Source organism: Triplophysa dalaica, chromosome 23, assembly GCF_015846415.1.
Source record: "Triplophysa dalaica isolate WHDGS20190420 chromosome 23, ASM1584641v1, whole genome shotgun sequence".
In the NCBI taxonomy this organism is placed as follows: Eukaryota; Metazoa; Chordata; class Actinopteri; order Cypriniformes; family Nemacheilidae; genus Triplophysa; species Triplophysa dalaica.
The window spans coordinates 399689-422500 of NC_079564.1; the positions used below are offsets into that span (position 1 = coordinate 399689).

The window sequence follows — 22812 nt, forward strand, 5'->3', positions numbered from 1 at the left end:
CTGTTATGGTGAATTAAGCCCCTTCAAGACCCTCCACTTCATGTCCTGATCACACCGTCAGTGATTATTTATAGTATAGTATACTTTAATATTTACTTTAGTAAGGTTTAAAAAAAAATATATAGAAAATATACTTTAAGATACTATCATTTTTTAAAGAACAAATCAAAAAAGCTTACTTTTGTAAAAACAAATTATGTTTTATTTGTTAAACTTTTCAAAGCTATTATTCTTGTGTGAGCTGGAAAGAAGTGCACCTCCTTACAGAATACTGTAATATAGTACAGTTCGCTATGCAAAAGTATACTATAGTAAAAACATATTATTTACTAAAGTAAGGTTTAAAACACTAAAATACTAAATATAATAGTACTATTAGACTATGATCTTTTCTCATAACATCCAAAAAACGTAATTTTGATCAAATTTGATTAAATAAATTTTGTTTGCGGGAAAGAAGTGCACCTCCTTTGCAGACATAAAAAACATATCACACTTAAGTATAGCAAACTGGAGTAAATTGCAGTACACTGTAATATAATATAGTGATTAAATTCAAATTCATCCAACCCTAACCCTAAAAAGTAAAGATTTGATATTATAATAATTATACTACAGTATATTCTAAGTAAATACTAAATAATTGTGTAAAATTAACAACAGTAAATTGATAAACTTTAGTAAATATTAGTATACTTTAATATGTACTATAGTATAGCTTACATGATAGGATACTATATTTTTTCATAACATCAAAATTAAGAGGTAAAATATAGTTTTTTGTAAATGATAAAGAAGTTACACAGACATTGTTCTTGTGTGGGCTGGAAGGAAGCACACCTCATTTGCAGGACACACCCTTACTACAATGAACCATGGGTTTTACAACAAATATCAGAAAAGCATGGTTACTATGGTAACCACAAATTCACCATGGTTTTGCTACAGTAAACTCAACTTTGCTATTTGTGCTGATTATACAACTGCTAATCAATCCACAACAAAAGAACATGTTTTCTCTAATAAAAGCAAGGGTAAAGTTGATAAGAGCAGTGACGGATCTGAAGTGACCACACACACCTCAACCCTGTTCTTCAGCTATTTAAACCCATCCGACACGACCCCGAGGCCACGTCACGTGACCCCCGATCTGAGAAACAGGTGAAGGAAGCTAAAGCCTTCCGGGCATAAACACAAAGAACTCAGAGCTGCAGAAAACAGTCGTGATCCAAGAAGTAAAACTACCAGGACATGCAGGGACATGACACGCAATCCAATCTTCTTCTGCACACACCTCAGATTTGGCCCAAAAGCCCTCGAGTTCCCCAAACACACCTAAATTCCAGTTGTCAGTCACCTTCAGCAAACAAAAACCCATTTGGGGAGAACAGTTTCCATAGCAACCGAAGAAAATAAACTTGAGAGTAGACACAGAGGGTGTAAACGGCGCTTAATACGTTATCTTCGTTAGAAAAGTGACTAACACCACAGCACATGTACAAGTCATCTGTGAGAAGTGTGTTCAGTACAATACAATACAATATACACAACACAACACATTTTTCACTTGTTTTTTGTCCACACACAGAGTTAAATAAACATCTGTAAAACAAGATCCATTCCCTTAGGAAGGAAAAGCAAAGTCTTGACTGTAGAGAAATCTAAACTAGTTATTTTGTTTAAAATTTTCTTATACCTGTTTTTTTTTTAGCAGAAACAGATTTCTCAGAAAGCAAGATAATGTCTTTCCAAACCTGTGTGACCATCTTGTGCAGAACAAAAAAGAAAATATTTTGAAAAACGTCGGTCATCAAACACCATTGACCCCCATTCACTTTCACTGTATGAACAAAACCAATGAGACATTTCTCAAAATAACTTCTTTTGCGACCCACAGAAAAAACAGAGTCAGTTTTGAACATCAAAGGAGTGAATAAAACTAAATTTGTATTTTTGATGAACTTCCCCTTTAAGTAAATAAATGCTGTTTTTAAAGATGTTAACATAACTGATATTAGAAAATAAGTTTTACAACTTTTTTTGCAGTCCAGTATGTTTATATTCTCAAGTATAAATATTGAATTTTGTATGAGCATTTTTTTGAGTGAGAGTGAGAGAGAGTAATGACTGTCAACACTGCCCTCTTCCATTCCTAAGAGATGTCCTTTTAACTCTACAAAAACACTCGTTTACTGCCGTCTACTCTCTGCTGACATTTCAGTCGCCTTGTGTTCACAAACACTTAATTCAAATGATATATCACCACCTGGCAGTTTATGGAAGCACCACGTCTCAACTGCAACGGCTCAAGAAAACGTAAATATTTCAAGTTGCAATTGCAGAAAATGTTTCACTGATTAACAACAACAGAGGCATGTTAGTGACACAAAGCAACGGTATAAAAAGACCACTGTCACACTTGATGTTACAAAACTAATCAAGATCTGAAAGGACACGCGGTTTCATGCATGCAGCGGTTGCATATGTTGTAACCTAAACCATCTGCGTTGTTTGTGTACACGTGGGTTGAGATGACGTATGAGAACATCTCGTCCCTCAGACATTTTAGAAACAAAATGTATAGGATAATGCAATGCAAGTGGCTTTGGAAAAAAGCGTCTGCCAAATGCATAAATGTAAATGTTTTCCACAAGGCAGACAATTCTAGTTATGCTCAAACTGCTTAGAAGGGTTCAAAAAGTAAATCTGCATCTTTCATTTATTCTCTCCCTTTATTTATATCCGTCAGTCATCCATCCTCCACTCATTCAAGCAGTCCGTTTGTTTACCCTCAACGTGTTAATGAATAAGAGATTTGATGGATGCTTTTTTGCTTCCTAATTCAATTGCGGCTCAGACCTTCGCTGGAAGAAAACTCCTCTCGGAGCCAATTAACAGCTGAAGCACACACGCACACTCCAACAGAGCCAAAGCACTCAGACTGAATAATGCATTTAACCTCTTATTATGCCTGTAGGTGCAGCCCAGGCCAACCCTTCAATATCACTTTAATATTTAATCAATTTGTCCTGCTCTCCAGGCTACATTCGGGCCCTCTTCTGACAAAGCAGACCCAGGGTGTGGGACGAAATTTATGCATTTTACACAACTTACCTTGACCTTTGTGAAAGCCAGTGCCAGGTAGGGTCCCTATAGCAACCGAATCTGGCTTTTTATTCCTCGCAGGGGGGTGGCTGCCAACCATTTGGCTCTCAGAGCAAATCTCAGATCTGTTGCCGGACAACGGCTCCTTTTTCCTAAAACGATTAGCAATAAGCTGCCAAAAACTTCTTTCTGACGGAGTTTGTTTGGTGGGCTGGGTGAGTTTGGCAGGACGGAGTGGGACCTCCATGACCGATAACTTGCCCCGAGTTTGGAACTGAATGTACTGTGTGGCTCCTTGCTCTTCATCTTGCTCATGTGTTGGAGCTAACGTCCTACCAGTCAAATAAGAGAACGGGTGAGCGGATTGCATCGATTTTTCTCCGATACTTGAAGTGCGTCTTCGTCCGGTTCTATCCTCCTGCTCCGCTTGGTTCCGATTGCGCCTTATCCGAAGGCTTAAGGTCCGTCGCAATGACCCAAACGTTGTCTTCGGTACCTCAGCCTTGATGACAACGGGTTCCTTTTGCCTCGCCGATGTTGGCACCGCCATCTCGTCCTTTAGTTGTGTCTGACGTCCAAACCATTTCCAGCGGAAGCCTGGACGTGGCAAGCTAGAAGTGGAAGTATGGCTTGTGAGTTCTTCCCTGTACTCTTTGAGCTCAAGAACAGTCATGCTAACAGGCCGTGGTTTGCCACTGCTTTTCAAGCTCCGACGGATGGGAGGTTCTTCTTGTGTATGAGGAAGAAGGTTAAAAGATGGAGGCATGTCGGGTTTGATACCGTCTATCGCACGCAGTTCGGCACGTCTCGTCCTACACCGCTGGAAGACATCGGGACAACCTTGACTGTTGGGAAAAGAGGCAGGCGGTGAAAGACTGCAAGAGTTGGGAGCCGCTAACATGCAAACACTGTGGGGTCTACTAAACCTTTCTTGGTGGTTGTTCCTCGTGCCTTGCTGTGTACGACGGTCATCCGGGAAGACAAACATGCTCAGCGCCCTTCGACCGCCCAGGAGCCAAAGCCCATGTGCAGGCCTCCGCAAGACCACCTCATTAGGTTGCGTCGCATTCTCTTCTGTTTCTTTGATATCATCACAGGTTATTTCCTCAACAGGAATGTGGCAGACTTCAACTTCCTTGACCCATGTTTCTACCCCAGTCAAGTGTAAGTCCTTCGGAGACGACTGTTGCACACAGCTGTCCTGGAGAAATGAAGGCAACCTGTCCATCCTCATTCTTAGTACTTCCCCTTTCCTCCACCCCCCACTCCCTTTCACGCCTGTGCTGTTCAGGTAAGGCTGCATGTAGAGCGTTCCAGCTGAACTCCTCCTCTGCCCCGGGCTCTCTTTACGGTCCTCCCTCGGATCCGCCTCTTGCTTTGCATGGCCCTCGTTTACTCTCACGTTCTTTGCAACTGCCAGCTCAGCCTCTCCTCTCATCCCTGGAGGTCGCACCTTCTCCTGGAGTCCCATTCAGGACTAAAGAAATCACATCTGCAGCATGGTTTCTCGACAACCCTCGGTTATTCACCTCTGGGCAACATTCCAAAAGCAAGCGTAATCCATCACCTCTGACTTGAGAAAGCCAGAGACCGAGTAAGAAAAAAAGGGAGGGGGGACTTCAAACAAGCCCCGGCATGACCTCACTGCAACTTTTCACCTTAAAGAAGATTATAAGGGGAAAATCAGAGCACTCTCTGAAACACAAACCTTAGCTCATCGGAGCGATAAATTTAGATAGAGATCAAGTAGATTTATGTCTTTTCTTGCAGTCAAAAAAAGATGTTTACACTCCCGAAGTCAGTGGTGCAGGAAAATGCTCAAGTTCTTGGCATGACCAAAGGGTCTGTTCAAACTTCAAGCTGCTACCACATGTCCCAAGGATAACAGTAAAACGAGGAGCGGAATCCTTTGTTTCCTTTTGTGGACAATCTGCCAAGGCACCTGGAGAGAAATCCTTGTGGGAATTACAGCTGGGACCGGAGATGAAAAAGCGGGCGTTTGATGCATGGGGTATTTTCAGCGAGGTTACCAACAATTTCTACCATTCAAAAAAGAATTTAAGCAAAAGGGCATTTTGTAGGACCTCCCTCTGCCAGAGCCTCCAGCTCTTGTTTTTTTCTCTCCCTCGTACCCTCCCTTCTCTCCCTTGCAAATTTCCTCATCCAATTTAACAACCCAGAAATTGGCAAACAAAACGGGGCGCTCTATGCACCGAGGGGGGGGGATGAGTTGCCAAACAATTCCCCAGTTGTCTTCTGGGTTTTTGACTATGCTACAAAAATGTCATTTAAAAGTTTTCACATGACAACACCACATGTTCAGAAGATGTGGATGATTGTTAGATTCTAAGCGTTACAGAGAAAAGATGATGGAGAGTAAAGAAAAACGTGCCAATGACACTAAATGGATATGCAGAAGCATACAAGCAGTCTACATTCTGGGAATTTAAAAATAATTTAACATATAAGCAATGACTTTGCTTTGTTCATAAGACGCCTTTCTAGGATTGAGTATGAAATGTATATCGTTATTAAGGAAGAAGATGTTGCCTGATTTTAGTCCAAGTTTCACATGGTAGACTTTTTTGTTTTGGGTCGTACCATGTAAAAAGTAAATGATAAATGAACCAGAATGAGGCAGATTTTAGGCTTGTAAATAGCTCCCACAAGTGGTTCCAGTGCAAACTACCCCATAGGCCAAGTATAACTACAACTAATAAACAGAATAAACAGAATAAACTCAACAACCAATGTTGAAATGCTGGTACTACGCATCGAAAGGAAAGCATGTTGGTTTGTATGAAGACCTCTAGAAAATTCACAACAAATATGGAAAAAAACACATTACAAATTATTTGATATAAAAAAAGTACATATATCTAATCGGCGGGGTATGATTCTGTTATAATCATTAAGACCAATATAACCACAAATGAAGATTTCTGAATATTAAAAGAACACTAAACATTTCAGCTATGTATTAAATGATGCCAAACAAGCAATGCCACATGACTGTAGAGTATTTGTCTTTGAAACGTGAATCACTACATGTTGCTCAGTTAACACCTGTACTCATAAAACATCTTTGAAGTGGGATTTATTACCTGCATCTACGGCGAAGGGGTTGGTCAACCCCGTAACCTCCTCAGAGATCAAACAGTCCTTCTCGGCACACTGCCTAGTCCGCCGTCGCCCTCCAAAGCACATCATCATGACTTGATAAAACTGTGCGGATTTCCTTCAAACCAGGCCATCACCATCCCAAATATCAAGTCTACCTCATCCCTATCTTCTACATCTTAAACCAGTCGTTTTGGAAATGTTTTGACAGAGATTGTCTCCGTCAGATGTCAAAAATGTTTCAGGAGGAGGAGGCAGACAGTTTCAGGTACAGGAAAGGTGTCTAATGTCTAAAATCCTTCAAAAGGAGAATGGGTCTACCATGTCACTCACTGACCTAAATCTAAAGCCGGATTAATCTAATTTTTAACCAAATCTCTTCCCATAACGCTGTAAACATACACACATAAGAAACTGAGGATTTCAAAAGAAAATCACAGTTGCCCCATCAAAACAAGTTGTGGTATCTCTACAATGCTCTGACGTATCTGGACTTCACTGATATTTCAGGTCTTACCACATGATACCGTCTACTACATGACAACATTTCCGAATGAAACTACACACGTGTCTTTTTAATGAAGTGCGTTTAATTGGCGAGGTCCCGCAGAAAGCGAACGAAGACCAAATCCACTCGACATCTCATTACGATTTCATTAAAAACTACAATGCCGATGGCGTTACTGTCTGCATTGCTAAATAAACGCAAACGCTGACGGATGAAAGGAAAAGAACATTTCGCCCCTGCAAGGTTGCATAGCAAACACATAGCATTAGATATCATTTATAGCGATTTAATTATACAGACCATAAGAAAACACGTTTGCGAATGGCTTTTCCACCCTTAGGCAGTACCTTTATCACGACTCTTTGGAAATTGGTCTGCCAGTCTAATTAAAATAGCCAAAGCCATTACGGTCAGATTGTCAAGCCTTTCTAGCTTTAATTTAAATATATATGCACGGCAAGACTGTGCATGTAGCGTGCCAATGCCCCTCGCTTTAATGTTGATGTTTCTCAGGGTTGCCAGATCTGCGCATCAAAGAAGTCCAATGGCCAATCAAAATGAGCCCGACGACAAATACCAAAACACAAAAGCCCAGATCCCTTACTTTCAAATACATTCTACTTTTTGTTATCATCTACTAGCATCAACTCTGAAGAGACTTGCCAATCTGTTACCATGGAAACGGACAGACCCATCGCAATGCAGTCAAACTTGATTTTCTAAAACACATGATGTTTGACCCACATGAAAAATACTGGAGTATGGTTAAGTGTTTACTATAGTAAATTGTAGTATACTGTAAATAATATACACATTGTTTCAATGTGTCCTACAGTGTCATGTAGTGTTATCTACAGTGAATTCATGAACAGTAGTACATACTTTACAATCAAGGACACAATGGATTTTATACACTTTCTACTAAAATAGTACACTATAGTATTTTTAATGTGGATTTCGAGTGCCTGTATGATGTACTTCATCACTTGAAACACAAACTCTGGACATAAACTCAACTGTCAAATCTTCACTGTGTAGTGCTCATGAAGACAAACATTGCCATCCCGACAAACACTAAAATCTCTGTGAACATTAAAAATGTAAGTTAAAGACATCTAAACATTCATCGAGTTTAAAACAACATTTCCAAAACCTAAAACTGTGTGTACAGGCCTACATCAGTATTCCAGTTAAAGTGACAGTACCCTTTAAAAATGAAAGTTTTAATATAAATTGAAATATCATAACTTCTAAAACCTTCGGAAATCATTCTGCAACTTGAATTAGCTGTGTTGGCCTTTCAACATCTCTAATGAAAACAGCAATGTGCTCTTCCTAAATCAAAAGCTATAGGACTACATGACTGAAAGGGATGGTTCACACCAAAATGCAAATTCCGTCATTATTTACTCACCCTGTTGTCATTTTAAACCTGTAGGACTTTCTTTCTTCAGCAAAACTCAAAAGAAGATATTCTGAAGAATGTTGGCGAACAGGAACTCGTTGTACCTCTTCACTTCTATTGTATGGACACAAAGCAAAGCAAGTCCAAGTGTGGACCAACGGTTTTCTGTTACTAAGCTTATTCAAAATATTTTCTTTGTGTTCTGCAGAAGAAAAAAGTCATACAGCTTTTAAATGACACGAGGGCGAGTAAATGATGTCCTCATTTTCCTTTTAGGTTGAACTCTTCCTTTAACTTGTTAACCTTTGCATAGAAATGTTGACAGAGCTTTAAGTAAACCAGTAGATTTACAGATACGCCTCAATGCAACCTAAAAAATCCTAATCCCAATATTTGACATGCACATTTTTCACAAACATAAAATGATGCTCCATTGAATGAGCAACTTTCAGTATACATGCACACCAGCAGGGGGCAGATGGCTATCTCTCTCAAGACAACACCCATTGGTTCAGTTCATAAATCAAGCCCAGCATCATTAAAACCTGATTTCATCCGTATAAATATTATCATCTTGGTTTTCAAGTAGCTGTCACCATATTTTACCCAATTTAAAAAAGTAAGGGATATAGGATAGCACCACTGTGGCTTTACGTGCAATAAAAAATCAGTCTGAGATTTTACTAATATCACTTTCACTTCCTGAACAAATGCCTCACTAATTCTAAACTAATGACTATTGTTAATGAGTTTATGTGAGGTTATGTAATTTTCCAAGCAGTCCAGGTCACCAAAATATCCCCAAAGCTGGAGTTTCCTGTGAGCGGCGATCGTGTGGAAGAAACACAGCAGGCGTGGAGCTGTGTGGTACAGTACTGTCATGTTACGTAAGGTAAGATGCTCCCCGAGGGGCAAGAACACAGAACAAATGAAAGAACTCATACAGGACCCACTGGGACACAGAGAGAAAATAAATGTGTGATTGATGTTTAGTAAGGATCTCTGAATGCCAGCAACTCAAAAATAAACAGATCCTTTCATATAAATGACAGCAACCAATAGAAAGATAAAGACATTGTTATATCAGAGTTATTATCATCACCGGCACAAATCACAACTGCAACATTTTTGACTGGCATTTGTCCAGAGCTGTAATTGCCCCGCCCCCAAAGCATGCCATTGGCTGAGATTTGTCACGTCAGATCACCATGCGGAACGTCCTGAAGCTTGGATAATAAAGTCAAGCGAAACTGACACACTTCCCCTTAAAAAGCATCATCCTGGTCACTTCCTGGTCTTGATGACATCACTCCAGAAGGTGTCGGGCAGCGGATGCGTCGCTCTGATCATGTGTCCCGGGTGCCGACACCAGATTTAGCCGCGATACTGTCAGCCTGCTATTTGGGCCATCCTGATGACTACGTGTGGAGCGGGTGACTAAAGCGCTGGAAACGACTTTAATGGAACAAAATGACTCAGCGGAGGAGTGAACTCGCACACAAACAGGTTTGAAACCATCACGGCGCGACAGTCACCATCTTCCTCCTCAGTTATTGATGCTAGAATGAGAAGCTTCGTTTAGCACTATTTCTGTATTCTCTGCATTACGGTTAAGCTGAAGTGACAGCTTTATTTAGCGGCACTACTACGCCAAGTTAATACAGAAAGTGAACCTGCAGAGACTGAATGATTTGTAGAAATAGCTTTAGTGAATTGATCAAGTGAAGTACACAGGGGCGGATCTAAAGTGAGGGGATATCCGGTGCTGAGCCCAGAGACCTCCCAATTCATGTTCCAATACACTGGCGTAGCAAGTCAGGGCCCATATCCAAAAACATGTAACCGGGCACCTCCGTCTGTTCACGGCCGCCTTACATTAATGGACATTGGTGGTTTACTCAGGTTTGTTATTTAGTTATGAATGTGCGTCAATTGTGCTCAAATAGTAATGACAGACCCCAAGAGAGTCCAAGCGCCAGAAAGAGGGAACCATGGGTGCCAATAGGCCTGTGGTTTCTGTGCTTATATATACTGCTAGTGCACTTTCAGACTGATTTGACACCGTTTCTCCACCAGGCGCGACACGAAAAAAAAAGACATTAGAAACGCATTAGAACCCTTTATAATCTCAAATTGTGTCCACACTGGATGCAGCATGGCGCGACAAACCAATAAAGAATAAGCGGGTGGTCACGTCTTTGTTGTAAGCTCATTTTATTAAATGAACAATTTGTTGAAATATTGAAATGTCTTACATGTTCAGAAAACATAAAAGTCATCTCTGCATCGTTTACAGTCCTTTCAGATCACAGAGTTCAAGCCACCTTTGAAATGCCTTGCCAATATAAATTCTTGGCCCTGCATGTACTAAAAGTAGTAAACGCGCCAAATATAATGGTAAACGTCGTATGGGATCCAACCCAGCAGTTGTTAGAACACGCTATACGCCGCCTTTCACACTCATCCACACGCGGGCTCTCAGCCGGAGCCTCTTCATTCTGTGTACCAATGTGATGAAATGACGCATATACGAAAGACACCAAAAAAGGATCTCTGGGAAAGACGACCCGACAGGACGAATTACAAAGCATCATTACAAGCTTTTCGTGGCAAATCCAGCAAGGGTAGTGAGACAGTTTTAAACACCGCTCTTTCATGTACTTGCTCAATAATTGGTTTCAGCTATTTTTACTCAAGAGAACTTGCGGATTGCCGCTTTAAAACAAACCTACCATGAGAACTATAGACCCTTCGTTTCTTTGCAAGCAGGCAAACTTACAAATTCAGCAGGGGATCAAATCCTTATTTCCCTCACTGTAAATATTCAGATCTGAATATTAATCAACGGTTAACCACAATTAATAATTGACCGATTACTTCATAAACTATTAATGAACATCACACACAAAAGCAAATCAGGTTTCTATGGCATTAAGCTATAACCGCACCTCCGTTACCATGACAACATGCATCAAAATTGTCGTCTGTCTCCACGGGACCAAAAAGGAAGCGTGTCAGAATTATAATGACTTTCATTCAGATACCTGAATCAATGAAACTGGTCTTAAACGGAAACAATGGCAAAAATCTATTTAGACGACAACTGATGACATCATCCGGTCACGCTGGACTAAAGTTAAGGGATGTCTCAGCCCTCCACCAGTGAAAAACCCCTCAAAATTCAGACAACAACAAACTCAAACACTCACCTCACATGTAAACCGGTAAAGCACCAGTGAATGAGACACTTATTGCAGATTGGACAATCACTATGATTGACAGCTGCATGGGCCAATCACACACTCCAAATAAAACCTACACAAAGGCCAAGCATAATCCCTAATTATAAGACTATAAATGCCCTCCAAACATAATTAAACATGTGTAAACATGTGTGTATCTATCTACAGTACAGTGTTCAGGGTGCAGCTATGTGAAGAACGAGACACGCGGGTGATGTCGCAGTTTCACATCGCCTGTAGTAGTGAGACGTTCTTGCAGTAGTGGTCTTGAGAGCGCGTGGGTGTCAAGCTTTTTAAAATGCAGCTGTTCCACCAACTTGCACACGTCACAATGTCTCCACTGCAGAGAAAATCATAGGTTTGAGGAGAACTGGGGGAGGCGGGGAACAGAGACGGAGAGAGATATTACAGACGCATCTCTCTGCATTTATCTCTCTGTCAGTCTGTGGATTCAACCTCACGTCACGTTTAGGATCGACTCAAAGGAAGAGACACCACCTTATGAGGGTTAAATAACACTTTTCAGCAAGCCTTACGTGTTGTATGAAATCATTTTAATGATGAACCACAATGCAACAGACATAAAACAAGATCAAAGAAATTACTATAAAAATAATAAATTGTCTAAAAATAAACATCGTGTCGTCTACTTACCCTCATGATTTCTACAGAAAACAGACGTAGAATTATGTACATTTGTTTTTTTTACAGAAGCCATGTGATCTTTGAATAAATTAAAATCTGTAATTCTCAAAAAACTCTCATTTATATCGCTTACTGCTCCCTGAGCTCTCTGGAAGTCGTTTTGCATTTAAATTTAAATTCACTTCTATTTTATTGACAACATGTATATGACTCTTTCTTCTGTAAAACACAAAAGCAGATATTTTGAGAATATATGGTTTTGTGTCCAAACAATGGAAGTCAATGGAGCTCAATGATGTATGCTTTACAACGGTCTTCAAGTCAAACAGGTTTAGATGACATTCATTTTATTTATGGGGGATGATTAAAAACCTTTGATGTCTAACCAAAGCTTACTTAATGGATACGAGTTCAACATCTTCTGAAGTCAAATTAACAAACTTCTTACAAATGCGAACATGACAAAGATTAACATCAGCAATAAACCAGAAGTCTGTTCTTTAAAGGTATTTATAATGGCATGTATTTGTCTTCTTCACCAGCTGTGGTCACATTAAAGTGTCCTGTATGCCAAGAGCTACTTAAAGATTCATAAATCATTCAGTGTTTTTGAAAAATAAAAATAAAGCATATCAAATAGACCTGACATGAGGGTGAGTAACTTATTCTTTTAAGGAGGATGAGAAAGAGAGACAGAGAGAGAGAGAGAGAGAGAGAGAGACAGAGAGAGAAAGACAGAGAGAGAGCGAGAGCGAGGTAGAGAGAGAGAGAGAGAGAGAGAAGAGAGAGAGAGAGAGAGAGTGAGAGAGAGAGACCAGGCCAACAGACCAGAGCACCACCCCTGCTGCCTACACCCCCCACCCGGCATATGCAACAGAACTCCAGCAGCCTAAGCTATGCCCAGACAGTGAGCAGAAACTCCACACCGACATCTGCACAAGCTCCAACAGCCGAGCTAAAAGACATCCATCAGATGCTGAACCTAATCTGCTCACACCTACTGTACTAAGACAAAATCCGCACTAAACAAATTAATAACTTATGGATAACAAATCATTTACAATATCATGTTGGAATATTCAAGGCCTGAGGTCATCTGCTTTTGGACTGAAAAGCAAAAACATAGACTTCAGCTCTGAAACAAAAAACTCAGACATCCTCATCCTACAGGAGACATGGAGTAGAGGAGACGGACCCACTGGTCGCCCTACAAACTACAGAGAATTCATCATTCCATCCGTCAAACTGCCTGGTGTCACCCAGGGAAGAGACTCAGGCGGAATGCTGATATGGTATAAATCTGAATACGCTAACTCAACAAAAATGATTAAAACTGGCCAGTTTTACACATGGATAGAAATCAACAAGACCATCACTTCAACAGATAAGAATATCTTCCTGTGTGCAACCTACATCCCTCCAGCAGAGTCACCCTACTTCAATGAGGACAGTTTCACGATCCTGGAAGAGGAGATCAACTACTTTCAGTCACAGGGCAATGTTCTGATCTGCGGTGACCTAAATGCCAGGACAGGCGAAGAGTCAGACTCAGTTCACTCCAAGGGAGACAAACACATTCCAGGAGGAGATGTCCTTTCCATACCTACACATACACAAAGACTGAACTACGATAAAACAACAAACAAAAATGGATTAAGACTTCTCCATCTTTGTCGCACACTGGGTCTGTACATGGTCAATGGACGACTACGAGGAGATTCATACGGTAGGTACACCTATAGTTCTAAGCTGGGTAACAGTACAGTAGACTATTTCATCACGGATCTGAATCCTAACTCCCTCAGAGCGTTCACAGTCAGCCCACCATCACCATTGTCAGATCACAGTAAAATCACTCTCTACCTCAATAGATCCAAACCTAACACAGAGGCATCAAAACAAGCTCACCTCCATACCCTAAAACAAACTTTCAGGTGGAAACAAAATTGCGAAGATACATACAAAAGCATAACTCGTGAACCAAAAATTCAAATCCTACTGAATAAATTCCTCGATACCCCATTTCCACACGATAGTGAAGGTGTAAATTTAGCAGTAGACAGGATTAACCAAATTTTTACAATATCTGCAACGCTATCTGACCTAAAACCCACTAACACAAAACCAAACAAAAAGCCTGTAAATGAGAAATGGTTTGATAAGGAGTGTAAAAACCTTAGAAAAGAAGTAAGAATTCTATCAAATCAGAAACACAGAGATGCTGACAATGTAAACACACGCCAACTCTACCATGAAAAAGTTAAACAATATAAGGAAACACTAAGGAAGAAAAAGAAACAAGATACACAAAACCAGATAAAAGCAATTGAACAATCTCTAGAAACAAATCGCTTCTGGGAACATTGGAACACACTTAACAAACCCCACCATGAAGATCTTCCCATTCAGAACGGAGACGTATGGATAAAGCACTTCTCAAACCTCTTTAGTAAAATAAACAAGAACCATGAACAAACTAACCTACACAACAAACTATGCACTCTGGAGTCAACAATTAAAGATTACCAAAACCCTTTAGACTATCCAATTACACTCGCTGAGCTAGAACAAAATATACCAAAACTTAAATCCCAAAAAGCAAGTGGTATCGACGGTATCCTAAACGAGATGATTAAACACGCAGACCAAAAACTTACACTCGCCATCCTCAAACTGTTTAATATCATCTTTAGTACAGGTATATTTCCCACAATCTGGAACCAAGGTCTCATAACTCCAATCCATAAAAGTGGAGACAAATTCGACCCTAATAATTACCGCGGAATATGTGTAAACAGTAATCTAGGTAAACTCCTCTGTAACATTCTTAACAGCAGACTTCTCCAATATCTAAACAACCAAAACATCCTGAGAAAATGTCAAATTGGTTTCCAACCCAAATACCGCACATCCGATCATATATACACTCTTCGTACCTTAATTGACAAAGAAACAAACCAAAATAAAAGAAAGCTCTACTCATGCTTTGTTGACTTCAAAAAAGCTTTTGACTCAATCTGGCATGAGGGACTTTTTCTTCAGTTGATTCAATGCGGCATCGGAGGAAAAACCTACGACATCATCAAATCAATGTACACCAATAACACATTTGCAGTTAAAATTGGCAACAAGCACACAGACTTTCTCTCCCAGAGTCGTGGAGTGAGACAGGGCTGTAGTCTAAGTCCTACACTATTTAACATTTACATGAATGAATTAGCTGGAGCTCTAGAACAGTCACCAGCACCCGGCCCGACCTTACAAGACACCGAAGTGAAATGTCTCCTGTTTGCAGACGATCTGGTGCTGCTGTCACCCACAAAAGAAGGTCTACAGCAACATCTGGACACCCTGCACACTTTCTGCCAAACATGGGCCCTATCGGTTAACCTTAAGAAGACTCGAGTCATGATATTCCAAAAAAAGCCCAGTAGCCAAAATCAACATCAGCGTTTCAAACTAAACAACGTGCCCCTAGAACACACCAAGAACTACACATATCTTGGTATAAACATTAGTAACACCGGAAACTTAAACAAGGCTGTGAACGACCTGAGAGACAAGGCACGAAGAGCCTTTTACGCCATAAAAAAGAATATCAAAATTGACATCCCAACCGTAATCTGGTTGAAAATAATACAATCAATTATAGAACCAATCGCGCTGTATGGAAGTGAGGTTTGGGGTCCTCTCGCCAACCAAGAGTTCAGCAGATGGGACAAACACCCAATAGAGATTCTGCAAACAGAAATGTGTAAAAACATTCTACGGGTACAGAGAAAAACTCCAAACAACGCCTGCAGAGCAGAATTAGGACTGTATCCTCTAATCATTAAAATACAAAAAAGAGCTTTAAAATTCTACACACACCTTAAGAACAGCGACACAGACACACTCCATCACAAAGCCTTAAGTCATCAAGAGCTGAGCCCAGAGAGAAACCCCTTCATCCAACTGATCTCACAACTAACTCTACAACCCCAAACATACCCAAGTCAACCCCAAACCCCAGCCAGACTAAACCAAATGATGAAAAGACAAAAAGAGAAATATCTCCAACACTGGACAGAAGCAACAGCTCAGCAAAGTAAACTGGAATGCTATCTGTCACTAAAGAGAGAATATAAAGTGTCAGAATACCTCACAAGCGTATCAGACCCTAAACTAAGAAAAGTGTTGAGCATGTACAGACTCAGTGATCACCAGCTCACTGTAGAGACGGGCAGACACAGACACACATGGACACCGAGAGAAGAGCGACTGTGTCCACACTGCACACACAACCAAGTGGAAACAGAGCTGCACTTTCTCCTCTCCTGTCCCAACTACACACACATCAGAGAAACATTCTTCCCCCAGTTTACAAACTTACACAAAGACTTTGACCAGTTTCAACAAAAGGACAAGATCTCATACATACTGGGAGAAAAGTCAAGAAGCTCAAACCTGGCTGCAAGATATGTCAAGTCCTGCCACGACCAAAGAACAACCAGCACAACACAACACAACACAACACAACACTGACAGGACAACACACACAAACTGACACTATCACCCTCATTGAGGACTTTAATTAAAACTTTTTTTCTGTTTATATTGAGATGTATATATATATAGATTTTTACTTATAGACTTTTAATTTTATTCTATCTTATTTTTGATCTTAATCTGTATTTCTGCATGTTTATATTTAATCTTGTGCTTTGGCAATGTAAATTTTCTTTTATCATGCCAATAAAGCTCCTTTGAATCTTGAATCTTGAATCTTGAGAGAGAGAGAGAGAGACAGAGAGAGAGAGCGAGGTAGAGAGAGAGAGAGAGAGAGAGAGAGAGACAGAGAGAGAGAGAGAGAGAGAGAGAGAGAGTGAGAGAGAGAGAGAGACAGTGAGAGAGAGAGAGAGAGAGAGACAGAGAGAGAGAGAGAGAGAGAGAGAGAGTGAGAGAGAGAGAGAGACAGTGAGAGAGAGAGAGAGAGAGAGAGAGAGGGAGAGAGAGAGAGAGAGAGAGAGAGAGACAAAGGGACAGGGAGAGACAGAGGGATAGAGAGAGAGAGAGACAGACAGAGAGAGAGAGAAAGAGAGAGAGACAGATAGAGAAAGAGAGAGACAGAGAGAGACAGAGAGAGAGAGAGACAGAGAGAGAAAGACAGAGAGAGCAAGAGAGAGAGAGCGAGTGCGAGGTAGAGAGAGACAGTGAGAGACAGTGAGAGAGAGAGAGAGAGAGAGAGAGAGAGAGAGAGACAGTGAGAGAGAGAGAGAGAGAGACAGTGAGAGAGAGAGAGAGAGAGACAAAGGGACAGGGAGAGAGAGAGGGAGAGAGAGAGAGAGAGAGAGAGACAAAGGGACAGGGAGAGACAGAGGGATAGAGAGAGAGAGAGACAGAGAGAGAAAGACAGAGAGAGCAAGAGAGAGAGAGCGAGTGCGAGGTAGAGAGAGACAGTGAGAGACAGTGAGAGAGAGAGAGAGAGAGAGAGAGAGAGAGAGAGAGAGAGAGAGAGAGAGAGAGAGAGAGAGAGAGAGAGAGAGAGAGAGAGAGAGAGAGAGAGAGAGAGAGAGAGAGAGAGAAGAGAGAGAGAGAGAGAGAGAGAGAGAGAGAGAGAGAGAGAGAGAGAGAGAGAGAGAGAGAGAGAGAGTCATCAAGAGCTGAGCCCAGAGAGAAACCCCTTCATCCAACTGATCTCACAACTAACTCTACAACCCCAAACATGCCCAAGTCAACCCCAAACCCCAGCCAGACTAAACCAAATGATGAAAAGACAAAAAGAGAAATATCTCAAACACTGGACAGAAGCAACAGCTCAGCAAAGTAAAGTGGAATGCTATCTGTCACTAAAGAGAGAATATAAAGTGTCAGAATAGCTCACAAGCGTATCAGACCCTAAACTAAGAAAAGTGTTGAGCATGTACAGACTCAGTGATCACCAGCTCACTGTAGAGACGGGCAGACACAGACACACATGGACACCGAGAGAAGAGCGACTGTGTCCACACTGCACACACAATCAAGTGGAAACAGAGCTGCACTTTCTCCTCTCCTGTCCCAACTACACACACATCAGAGAAACATTCTTCCCCCAGTTTACAAACTTACACAAAGACTTTGAGCAGTTTCAACAAAAGGACAAGATCTCATACATACTGGGAGAAAAGTCAAGAAGCTCAAACCTGGCTGCAAGATATGTCAAGTCCTGCCACGACCAAAGAACAAGCAGCACAACACAACACAACACTGACAGGACAACACACACAAACTGACACTATCACCCTTATTGAGAACTTTAATTAAAACTGTTTTTCTGTTTATATTGAGATGTATATATATATAGATTTTTACTTATAGACTTTTAATTTTATTCTATCTTATTTTTGATCTTAATCTGTATTTCTGCATGTTTATATTTAATCTTGTGCTTTGGCAATGTACATTTTCTTTTATCATGCCAATAAAGCTCCTTTGAATCTTGAGAGAGAGAGAGAGAGAGAGAGAGAGAGAGAGAGAGAGAGAGAGAGAGAGAGAGAGAGAGAGAGAGAGAGAGAGAGAGAGAGAGAGAGAGAGAGAGAGAGAGAGAGAGAGAGAGAGAGAGAGAGAGAGAGAGAGAGAGAGAGAGAGAGAGAGAGAGAGAGAGAGAGAGAGAGAGAGAGAGAGAGAGAGAGAGAGAGAGAGAGAGAGAGAGAGAGAGAGAGAGAGAGAGAGAGAGAGAGAGAGAGAGAGAGAGAGAGAGAGAGAATGGATGGAAGGATGCATCGGGAGCTCAGCCAGAGGATCATGGGGAGATGAACAGAGCTGAAGAGAATTAGCAGAAGAGCGTGGGCTCACCAATGGCTCCTCGATGCTCTGAAGGAGCTGTAAGCTGCTGAAACAGACCAATAAAATCCTTCATAAACAAACACAGCAATAACTCATCCTCCTGCATCCAAATACGACATGCTTCAAACAGAAAGCTTGCTCTTGAAATAAGGGCACAAAAATATCATAAATCGTGTTTTAAAGGAACTCAAAGGCGAATGTTAAGGGTCAGAAAGCACAACAGAGCACATAATATTCAATTCATCCACTACATCATTCCAGGTTTGTACTTTAAATCTGATCTTCAGGACTGACTGTCCACACTGTTGATTGGCTAATCATTAAACCACATCTGTTGGATTGGATGTTTCTGCATCTGTTGCCATAGAGATGACTTAGGCCGGGTGCACGCTGTGATTTTTTTACTGTCTTTTATAACTGAAGCTTAATATGAGAATTTAATCCAGAAAAATCAGACTGCTACATTATTTTGCCTATAGTTAGTCGCTGCAATTTCACTTGTTGACCACAGATGTCGCCAGAGAGCCTAAAACTCTGGTGTATGTTGTTAACCGCAAAGCCTTTACACACGATCAATTTCAGTAACATTTTTACTTTATGAGATAAAATACAAAGGAAAACCAAGGAAACTAATGTGATATTTATCTTCTTGTACATTTAAGGTAACACTACAGAAAAGGTCCTGAAAATAACCACGTCGGGTACCGGCAACCGCGTTTTCCGCCCACATGATTTAACACAATGAGTCTGGAAACCTTACTATTGGTCTGAAGACAGCTTTCTTACGCCACAATGTAGCTAAACCCAACATGCACGGCTAATTTTACAACCAACGCTACAGAGAACATGTGCATTTCTAAATTTGCAAACCACACTTGTGATTACACCGTATCTAAATAAAACATATGCATGCCTGACGTTAGAAACAAAACGTTGCAATGTCTGATAATAAGGGAGCATAAAGTGTACCGTTAGCATTGTGATTGGTGTAGAGCTCTTGGGGGTGAAGTTTTGAAACCCGACACAAACTAATAAGCAAGCCAACAACAGATTTTACACAACAATTGTGTATGAGAGTAAATGCCGCAACGGTTAGTGTACACACACCTGACCCGCAGAGCCACTGAGAGAGAGAGTTCTGCCAACGGAAGTCCAAAACGCTGGAGCGTCACGTAATTCATGGAGCCTTCAGATCGATCCAGGAAGTTATGTTTTCTCTTAAAATGCTTTATTTCTTTCATTTTTTTATTCATTAAATGTCTTTCGTCTTTAAATGGGTTAGAAGTTGACCTCAGTCGGTCTGTTTAGTCGCAGCTCCATGCGTTACTAGTATCTTCCAGGATGTATTGATAGCCTCCATGAACCGTTCCACTGGAGTCAACAAACTTAACGCAACTCTCTCTCTCACAATGGCTCTGCTGAACTGTGAACCCGTGACGCTTGTGTGGATGACGTGTTCTAGACCAGTCAACAAACCTCTTGATACTATTATCTCTCTCTAATTTGCAGTCATTTTACGGAAAAGCAAAACGAAGGCAAGCAACACAACAACAACAATCTACGAGATTAGCCAAAAGCCTCAGATGAATCTGAAAAAGCAAGACTTCTTTTAAATCACAGACGATCTTCGTGGCAGAAAAACAAGCTGAGGTGATCTTTACGATGAATCACATTTCCTAAAAGATCCAAGCGCATCAAAAACTCTTAATGTTATTATGAGTCATACTGACGTTCAAGTAACTCAACATATGTCTGCACTGAGAAATCAAATTTTAAAGATGTTCATAAAACACTCAAAAACAAATCGTCATCCTCACACACACTTCCTGGAAGAAACGCAAATAAGCAAACATCAGCAGAGCATTTAAATGCACTGTAAAATGACTTAAACACTCGAACAAATAAGATTTCCTATGACACAAGAATCTAATAACAGAGTAAAATACACAACAGTCACGCTACATTTAAGATCATACTCGTGGGTGAACTCATAAAGCCTTTACCATGGTTCAGTCGTGAAATCATGATAATACCATAGTGCTCTGATGTACTGTACTAACATAGGATGATAATGCATATTGGACATATGTTTTATACGGGAGATCATAAAACTAGTATAAAGGACATGGCTGATTTCGACACAGTTTCCAATTTGTCTTACTTAAGGAGTGGCTAATGTTGGTTCAAGGATATTATATTCATAAAACTCGAATTTGAAAGTTAACTACAGCACAGCCGCATGAATTATTCAGACTGTTTGTACCTTATTATCGCTGCTATTCCTCGGGGAAGAGAGACAGGAGGAAACACAGAACGGGAAGGCGCTTTGTCTCACAGACAGGTATAAACAGGGCTTGTAACCCACGGCAAGTGTTAAAGATAAGCTGCGACTTTAATAACCATATACAAATAAAGAAAAAGCTTTCTCAATAGTTTCCTCAAAAAGATAAAAAAAGAGCTCCTTGCATTCCTTATTAACTTCATATTAGCTCAAATCTCTTTCAAACAAATCAGATGACCTCACATCACTTTACTATAAACCACACTGAACTCTTCACATTTGATCAAGTGGGTCATTACCATCTTTTATAGATTGATCATATTGTATCTTTAAAGCACCTCACAGTACTAAGAGGCCTAACCTGGTACATAATGGTAAAATATGCCAATTGTAAAGTACTGTAGTATATACACCATGGTATTAAAATCATGTCTTTACCGTACGGCTGCCACGATTATGAAATCTGTCTGATGATAACTTAATAAATCATTGCGTTTATGATGAATAATTGTCTGTTTTAGAGCTTTGACATTTAATTCTTATACATTTTTGATTTAGCTGTGAAACGACCATATTGTTCTGAACATAAGATTAGTTTTCTTGGAAACACATCAGAAAAAACTGGGTTACATATACGTATTTAAGGATTATGCTTTTACATGTCAGTAATACAACCGCCAAACACTTGTAAATTATATAAATTGATCAGTAGTGAATTGAATCCACTATTAAAATGCTATCAGCCAAAGAAATGCTTCTAGTCTGTTTTTTTCTCATTTGCAAGAATACACTTACATTTTAATTCTATGTTGATTTTGTTAGACAGGTTTTCACGCTGAGATTAGTTTAAATTATATTTAATTGTACTGCAGGTTATTTTTATAATATGTTTTTTTTTTTTTTAAGTGACTGTGTTGTGGTGGTACATTTGACAAGTATTACCGGACCTCAGTTTCAATATATATACACTAAATGATGCAGTATGCAGGCACTACAGCTCCTTCTACAGAGATGTGCAATAATTGCCATGATCTGAAACCATGGCGATGAGGTCAAACGATCACAATGAGAAGATTATTTAATAACCGTAACAGCCCTAAATAACAGTACGGCCACAAGTATGTTTATATTATATTTTACAACGAATCAACCTTAAAAATCAAAATTTAAAGTAGACATTCTGAGGTTATAAAGAATCATCCAGGCTTGAAGGGATAGTTCACCCAAATGTGAAACTTCTGTCATCCGTTACTCACTTTACTCTTGACATTTCAAACCTGTACTCCTTTCGTCCACATAACACAAAAGATGATATTTTAAAGGATGTTGGTAACCGAAGAACGGCGGAACCCATTCACTTCTAATGTATCGACACAAAACCAATGCAAGTCCATGGGTATCGCTGCTGTTTGGTTACCAACATACTTCAAAACATCATGTTTTGCTCACACAGTCACACAGCTTTGAAATGATGTAAATGATGACAGAATTGTCCTTTTATGGTGAACTATACCTTTAAATGAATCAGCATACTGTTACCAGCACGATGCCACCGATGATTCCACACAACGTTGTTCCTGAACAAGTTAGGGGGACACAAAATGGGGGAAAAGATTTTTGGGTTTGAATCCAATTTCCTGAATTTACATACGATTAGGCACTACGGTGATACGACAAAAGCCATGAAATATTGTATTTT

At 40.2% G+C, this 22812-nt stretch overlaps 1 protein-coding gene across 4 annotated transcripts in view; it reads right to left on the minus strand.

Annotated features, from left to right (window-relative positions):
• agap3 (ArfGAP with GTPase domain, ankyrin repeat and PH domain 3) overlaps positions 1-22812 on the minus strand; it is a 148167-nt gene that overhangs the window by 76630 nt on the left and 48725 nt on the right. The window contains exons 1-2 of one of the 4 annotated variants that reach the window (XM_056737801.1): positions 4032-4589; positions 3115-3950 (exon numbers count right to left, since the gene is read on the minus strand). The exons of 1 other annotated variant lie outside the window; for it this stretch is intronic. In XM_056737801.1, coding sequence (XP_056593779.1) covers positions 3115-3950; positions 4032-4576 — 1381 coding nt within the window. In that variant the 5' untranslated portion in view covers positions 4577-4589. Of the gene's footprint in view, positions 1-3114; positions 4590-6209; positions 6337-22812 lie in introns of those variants that run through there. 2 more of the 4 variants (XM_056737803.1, XM_056737800.1) reach the window with 2 other exon arrangements.